The 8,237-nt window shown below is 49.6% G+C and overlaps 1 protein-coding gene across 1 annotated transcript in view; it reads left to right on the forward strand.

Moving 5' to 3' along the window:
* The first annotated feature begins 1,201 nt into the window (after positions 1–1,201).
* The window catches only part of GABRQ (gamma-aminobutyric acid type A receptor subunit theta), a 17,709-nt gene continuing 10,673 nt past the window's right edge, over positions 1,202–8,237 (forward strand). Inside the window, exons 1-3 of the mRNA XM_006168037.1 lie at positions 1,202–1,290; positions 1,939–2,027; positions 7,312–7,379. Of these exons, the coding sequence (XP_006168099.1) occupies positions 1,202–1,290; positions 1,939–2,027; positions 7,312–7,379 (246 nt within the window). The remainder of the gene's footprint in view (positions 1,291–1,938; positions 2,028–7,311; positions 7,380–8,237) is intronic.

The raw sequence follows: 8,237 nt of genomic DNA on the forward strand, positions 1-8,237 counted from the left end.
TTAAGTGGTGAGCGGGGCGCTGCCAGGCCAGACGTGGTGGGGATGGGGACAGGCAGACGGCCTCGGGCATCTTGGACGGGCGGGCTGGGGGATGGGGGAGACTCAGACCTGGCCTCGAGGAGTTCTGGGTTCTGGCGCGCGGGTCCTGGCTGAGGGTCCCAGTAGAGGTGAATGGGGCGGGGGAGAGGGGACAGGTTGAGATGGAGCCCTGTGTTTAAGCCCACCTGTTACTGTGGCGCCTGATTGCGACTTGGGGGTGGGGGGCGCTTCCCCGAGGACTAACGTCCCCAGCAGCTTTCCTCAGTCAAGTCCTTTAGCACCTGTGGGATTGAGGGTGAGAGGGGTGGTGGGCAGTTCACAAACATCGACAGAAGAGACACCTGTTTGAGTCCGGATTGTAGTGCATTCCCCGAGGCGTGCGCGCGTGTTCGTGCCTGTGTGTGTTGAGAGGTGAGGGACTCTCCAGTGTAACAGACAGAAATTAACTCGGCGTCACTGGAGCCCAGGCGGTGCGACCTGTGGCTGCATGTGCCTGGCCGTGTGGCCTGAGGTGAGTGCGCAGTTGTACTCCAGGGAAAATGTTGGAAGCGTCCTGGTTTTTTCTGTGCTCGGTTTCAAGTTTACCCAGGCAGCGGATGTGGGAAGAGATGTAAACAGTCAGCCTTTCTGTGTAAGCCACACAGAAACGTGTGTCTGTTGTGGCCGGCATCCGGGGTGCCCGCACACGGCTAATGAAAAAAAGGAATGCATTGCTGTAATTTGGAAATAGTTCATGCGCACACTTTGGAATGCTGAAAAATGAAATGTTATGATTGAAGATGATTGGGAATAATTTTTAAATGGCAAACCAGAAATGAATATATATTCAGAAAAGGAGGAATTAGGCAAGATTCCAGCAGACACCTGTGCAATGCCCTCAACCCATCTTAACCAGGCTGCGCCATTAAACACACACGTATGCACATGGGAGTGTACACACACACACACACACACTTACAGGGGCTGACTGAGGTTCCCTGGGCAGTGCATCGAAGATCTGTGGTACCCAGGACCTGTTGTCATTCACAGGCCTGTTTGGGAATAAGAGCCCCACTGAAGGTCTAGCTGAATGGAGTGAGCATGTCAGAGACCTCTTGAAAGCCCAGCTCCCCACAGAGCTGAACTGAGTCCTCTTATATGTGCTCACCCAAGACACCTCCAGATGGGAAGCACATGCTTAGCCGGAGAGGTGCCTGCTCCCAGAGTGGATGTCTGTTCGAGGACAACTCCGAGCCCCAAGAATCTGAGATGGTTGGTTGGATGAGGGTCCTAAATCTCTGCTAACTGAGCAAGACTTTCTCTGTGTGTCATATACCATATGCCAATTATGAAAAACAGAGGTGTACAAAAACAGGGCTGTCATAATCATGCTGACAAGATGCCTGGCCCTAGCCCGTGTAGGGGAAATATGACTTGGAGCTGAAGAACATTGGTTTGGCTCAAGAGGGCACTGAGAGGAGATGATTTTCCTGGGGCTATCAGATGGCCCTGCATGAGGGGCTCCTCCCCGCCTGAAGAGCAGCGTCCAGGCTGATCACAAGGCGGGCCTCCTTTAGGGGTTGACGGAATGTATCTGTGGAGGGCTCGCACCTGCCCTCTTTCCCGTTCTCTGATGCCTCTCCTCTTCCCCTCCCTCCCCCAGTCCTGCCTGGTAACAAGGATTTGGTCTTTGCCCCACCCCCTCGATAAAAGCTGAGGAGGGAGAGGGCAGGGAGAAAGAAAAGTGCGTCACTGCTGCACTTCTGGCTGACTCACTGTGGAGAGGGAGGGAGCGGGAGAGTGCGTACCTGTGTGACTGGACATAACTGCGTGTGCAGGAGAAGGGGAGGCCCTGACAAGTGGGCGCTAGCAAGTCAGCCACACAGCAACCAACATTTACTGGTGACTTCTCTGTTTCAGCCAAAACTGTGCAAATGAAGCTGTGGTTCACAAGATTTTGGACAGGGTGCTGTCGAGCTATGATGTCCGTCTGCGACCAAATTTTGGAGGTAAGCTACACCCAGACACTAGGGGCCTTTGTGGAGGTGAAGCAGAGCTGAGACACAGCCAGCCAGCCAGCCGGAAGTGACCAGAAGCACCCCCCCCCAGCCCACGAAGCTGCTACGCCTCTGCTCTGCGGAGCCCACCTTCCTGATCCTACAAAGGGTCACTCCCAGGCTCCCAACTCCTGGCTTTCTCCTTGACCCCCTGGAATTTCTCCCACCTCTCTGCTCCTGGGGCACACTCCTTACAATGGTGTGCCTGGACAGGAGGTAACCACAGACACAGCACACCAGGTTTCTCAGCTAGAGTTCCCTGTTCCAGCTATGGGAAGGACACACATTCTTCTACTTGAGCATTTTCTTTGCACTCTGGGCCCTTGCCCCATTCAGCTAGTTTAACTGGGGCGTGACTGGCTCTGTCTAGTTTACTGAACCCATCCCGTCCCAGGCACTTCCATTTGGCTCCACCTTCCGCAGCCCTCTAGCTCCCACCAAGTTCAGTCCACTCAATATACTGCAGTCAGTGGGGCCAGCAGGTGGCGTGGTGATTAAGGTGCTGAACTCCCACATGGCTAGCTATGGGTTTGAGTCCTGGGCCCAGTGGCTTGAAAATCATACTGGGAGCATGTGCATTTTTGCCTGAAATCCCAAGAGGAAAGTGAAAGAAAAGGGATTGTAGCATGGTCATCCTCCCTGGGGAATGATTTTTCACTTTCCCTCTCACTGTCTGTCTCTGTGTCTCCGGCGAGCACACGCACCCTGTGGCAAAAACCTTAACACACACACACACACACAAACTGTAGTTCTTCATAACCTGATCATGTCAGGAACTTTCCAGGGCTTCATCTACCTGCCAGATAAAATGGAAACTCTTCAGCCTGGCACTCGGATCTGCAGCAGAGATGAGAAATGACAAGGAGACTGACACACACAAACAAACCTCCAGGAAGTCAACATGTCGGTTTCTCCATAGAGTTCTCTTTACCCTGTCTCCTTGGAAAGGGCAGCTGGTCTGGACCACACAGCTTTAAGTGGCAGGCAACCTGCCTGCACCCCACACAAAAGTGATATTCTCTGCCCCAGGGGACACTCAGAAAACCAAAGGCGACAAAAGAAAGGAAATGTTACATGGAAGTTTGTCACATTCCAACTCAAAGGAAGCAGAATGAGCTGAAGAGCCAGGGGACTTACCCAAAAAAGGCTCTTGACTTCCTGCGGAGGTCCAACTGGGTACCCAGCCTGAAAAGTTACTGACTCCTGGTGGGTCCGGTCTGTGCATATAGAGGTCTTCGTGAATAGGGGCCTTGGAATGCTTCAAAGAGCACACAGGCTCAGGGTGGGAATTTGGCCTTAATCCTTTGGTGGCAGATTATAGTAGCCCTAAGTGCCTGGAGAGCCACCATGAAATCAAAGCAGTTGTCTGGGGCCCTAAACTTCGGAGGTAGGACCCTTGACTGGTGCTTTCCCTTTGCTCCATTGCTCACTCCGCTCCAGAGTGTGAGGGCAGAAGGCACTGGGAAGCTGGGGTAGGGAGGGCATAGGCAGGCTCTTTCAATAAACTTACACTGCAAGGGCAGCAGTGCCTCTTCTGGGTAGGCTCCCGAGGGAATGAGGTCTGAGTACACAGGAATCCAGGTGTTAGAGTCTGGCCAGAATCTACTCACGTCACTTGCAGCAAGCATGGTGTGTGTGTTGGGGGGGTGGGGGGGGGAAACGGGAGTAACCATTTCAGATTCCCCCTGCCTTGGTCTCATGCCTGTCAGCAAATGCTGGCCAACAACCATTTGAGTCCTTCAGGTACATTCTCCCCACTGTTTTGGGACCAGGTTTCCATCTGTGCAGGCTCTCAGCATGGGGGAAGGGGCAGGGGCTGGCATTGCCCTGTGTGTTTGGTGCACAGTAGGTCTGCAGTTCCACACCACCATCTCAAGGGGAAGGGTTCCATTCATCTTTGTGGGCATGCAGACCCAGAGTATGTGAGAAAAGACAGGTCCCTGTATTGATCTGGTGAAATGGTATCAATAAAGCAGTGAGGCCAAGGACAGCTTGGGGCCTTCTGGCATTTAGTCAGAAGGGGCACTATAGGCTATAAGTCTGGGGCTGTTGGATGGCAGGGGTGTGGGGAGACCAGTTGGTGGGACAACAGGGCCAGGCATTCATGGTTTGGAGATTCCACGACTCCCTGTACAGCCTCCCAATACGCACGGACTGTGTCTGGAGTAGGGCGGTTGCAGGTCTTGACCACCTCCTCCCACATACCCACACATAGCCTGCATACAAGGCCCTTGCCTGACAGTGGTCTGGTTCAGACGGGAGCTTTATTGCTTCCTTGGGAAGGGAGGCCTTGAGAAGAAGAGATGGGGCACCTCAGCTGAGCTCCCATCCTGACCACTGCCAGCACACAAGTGGCCCTTTTAGGTGGACAACTTAGAGAAGTGTTCCCTTTGGGGTTGCATCCCTGGGCCTAGGGCACATGGCTCAGCAAGGGGAGTGTGCACAGCATTCTAGCCCCTTCAGCTGGGAGCCCTCGTCAGATTTCTGCCCTGACCTTCCAGGGCCCCCAGCATTGCATCATAGGGCTGGGTCTGATGAGAAAGGGGGGCCAACCAGCTGCCAAGCCCTAGGGCCTTGTTGCATGCCTAACACGGATTCCTTCCTCTGAAGGTGTGTGAGGCTGGGTAGGTGGTAATCAAGAACCGTGGCTCTACAAACCTCATCCCCACATTGCACTTCCCTGGGCTTGTTCACCAGAGCCCTCCTGCAGCAGTCTGGGCTGTGCCCTAATGCAGAGGCCCATCGGCCCATTGGCTTCTCAACTGCAGTTCACACACCCAGTCCCTGTAGCACTTTGGTTTGTGAAGCACTGGACTTGGGATCACAGTGTCCCCTCGGCAGCTCAGCCTCTGGGTAGTCAGCCCCAGAGAAAGCAGTGGGCTGCATCATGAGTACCAGAGGTGGTTCCCTGGCAGCCATGCCATGCGCTGCACACAGTGGCGGCCCCACTAGGGGCTGGGTGGACTCTGGGTGGACTCGTTCTAGCTGAGGAGTGGGCAGTAATGCTGTGTCTGCCCACTCACGCACACCACGTTCAAGTCCTATCAGAGGAAAGACACTGACACACATAGTCATACTCACACATGAACACACAGAGGCACCCTCACTTCACTCACTCACATGAACACACTCATGACTTCACTCACACACCTACATGAGCACGATCGCACATTCACTTATACTCACACATCCACACACACACGAACATGATCATGCATTCTTTCACACACAGACATACCACATATGTGAGTCCACACATTCATTCTCACTGTTGAACAGTCACATCGATATGTTCACATGCATGAACATGCTCACTTACAGTGAACTTACCGACTCCATACATAAACACACAAATTCCCTCATACACAAATATGCTTACACATCCATATAGATGCATGCATACTCACAAATTTACTCACATGCAAATGTGCTAACACTCATAAATTCAGTCACACGTTGATTAGCAGTCATGTATCCACAGACACACATAAACGTGCTCACAAATTCGCTCACACACAAACATGCTCACAAGCACACACTTCACACACTTGTAAATTCATTCACTCACAGATACACATTAACACGCTCACACATCGACATGTTCTCATATACACATGAGTAAGCTCACACATTCATTCTCATGCCCGCTGACATAGGCACACAAATTCAGGGTCTGAACCTGCTTTGGCACTTGCTAGCTGTGTGATCTTGAATAAGTCGTCTGCCCTCTCTGAGCCATGGTTTCCATGGTAAAATGGGGATCTTGACAGCACTAACCTCACAGCACTCAGAGCACAGCCTGGTTCATGACTTGATGAAAGGACGGGGTCAGGGCAAAATAAAGAGAAAACACAGCATGAAGCACTCTAAGTACCTTCCTGACAAAAACTGCAAAGCGATGAGTCTCCAAGGAGCCAAGATGCAGGCTGTGTGAACAAGTGAGTGTGCGAGAATGTTTGTATGTCCATGCATGAGTGCTCCTGTGAGCTCTGCACCTGTGTCTGTGAGCAGGTCTGCATATGAGTGAATGTGGAATCATATTTGTGTGGTTGAGAGTGGGGAAGTAATGTGTGAGCACATGTATGCATGTAAGCCTGCTGTGTAGAAGTGAATGCTGTGAGTGTGATAACATGCAAGCAAATGGTGAGGGTGTTCACGTGTAAACGAGTAGATGTGTACCTATGTGTGAGTGCATGTGAGCATGTTCACGTACAATCGATGTGTGAGCATGTGCCTCTATATGAATGTGTAAGTGCATGTGTATGTGAACATGTCCATGTTTATGAGTAAATCCATGTGTTCATACATGAGTGCACTAGCTTCGGTATGTTGTATGGCAGTAAATTTACAAGCACAAAGTAGCACAGACATGTTACTTTGTGAAAAATGAATGTGTGAGCATGTGTGTGTGTGACTGTGAGTGTATGAGTGTTCATGTGCAGATGAGTATGTGAGCATACATGTTTATAAGTTTGCATGAGTGAATGTGTGAGTACACCTGTGTATGAATGTATACAGGTGAGTCAATGTGTATAAGTATGTACGTAGAAGCTGGTGAGTTCTTTTGTGGGAGTGAGTGTGTGAGTGCACTATGTCCACAAGTATGAGTGTGTGTGGAAGTGTGAGTGTGTAAGAATGTGTTTGTGAATGTGCCAGTGACTGTGTGACCATGTTTCTGGGTAAATGAATGTGTGAGCACATGCATGTACTAGAATATGTGTGTGTGGGGTGAATATATGTGAGTGTCTGTGGAGCCTGCTCATGTGTTAGTATATTTGTGAGCTCGTCCACATACGTGAACGAGTTGTATTGATGTGAGTATGTGAGCATGTTCATATATTGCGTGATGTGGCTGTGTCCTCATGTGCAAAAGCATGTTCATGTGTGAGCAAATGAGTGTTCTAATGAGTATAAACATGTTTACATGTGTGAGGGTATGAGCATGTGTGCTGTGAGGATATTCATATACGAGTGGGTTTGAGTATGGTCCTATATGTGAGCATGTTTGTGAGTGCATGTGTAAGCATGTTTGTGAGTGCACATGTGTTAATACATGTGCCCATGTATCTGTGGGCATGATAGCATAAATGAACATGCCTGTGTGTGAATGAGTATGTGAATATGTCCATATGTGTATGTGTATTATGACCATGTCTATGTGTGTGTGTGTGTTCCTGAGTCCCTACTCTTATCCCCTATCTTACTGCTCATGTAACAGTGTCCTCCTATACCGTAGGTGCCCCTGTGCCTGTGAAAGTGTCTATCTATGTCTCCAGCATTGAACAGATTTCAGAAAAGAACATGGTAAGTCTGTCAGTTCAGCCATGGAGCTGGGAGCGGGGGATGCAGCAGAGGGGTCACGAGCCAACCCTAGGTGTGTCAGAACCTGTGTCCAGGACTCACACAGAGGGACAGCATAAGTTATGGAAAAGACAGCCACCTGGAATAAAAAAATTAGTCCATGGAATCCCCGCATCATACTATTATCTGAAAACTCAGTTACAGATGGATTATAAACTTAAAAGTAATAGGCTTCTGAAGCATTTCAAAGGTAATAGAGGACACTATCTTTGGTCTTGGGATAAGGAAGGATTTATTTTAAAGACACAGAAAACACAAATTATAAGAATAAATACTGATCATTTCAACTATATTAAAATTTCATTTAGCCAAAACTTCTGGAACTTCTGTTTTGAAAAACAAAATCAAAACTACTCTAACAAGTGGGAAAGGATTTCTCGCTTTCTGTCTCTATGTCTCTGTCTGTCTGGCGAGCGCACGCACCCTGTAGCGAAAACCTCTCCAAAAAAAAAAGTGTGAAAGGATAAGTCAGAGGGTTCTATTTGCAACACAAAGAACTAATACTCAAATATACATCATTTCTGTGGAGTAATAAGAATGGTTTTTTAAATCAATAGAAAAATGACCAGGACATGTGAATGGCATTTCAATTGTGAAGAAAACTAAACAGCAGATAAACATATGAAAAGATCTTTCGCCTTGTTAATCAGCGAAAAGCAAAATCAGCAGCATTGAAAACCTGTTACACACTCACCAGCGGCTGGCACAGTAGGCGTGCTGTTCATTCTAGCTCTCAGCAGACAAGGGGGGGTGGGGGTGTGGCAGGGGGGGGGGAGACTTCCAAAGTTTGTGGAAAAGGGA

This window comes from Tupaia chinensis, unplaced genomic scaffold (genome assembly GCF_000334495.1).
Source record: "Tupaia chinensis unplaced genomic scaffold, TupChi_1.0 Scaffold145456_1, whole genome shotgun sequence".
Taxonomy (NCBI): Eukaryota; Metazoa; Chordata; class Mammalia; order Scandentia; family Tupaiidae; genus Tupaia; species Tupaia belangeri.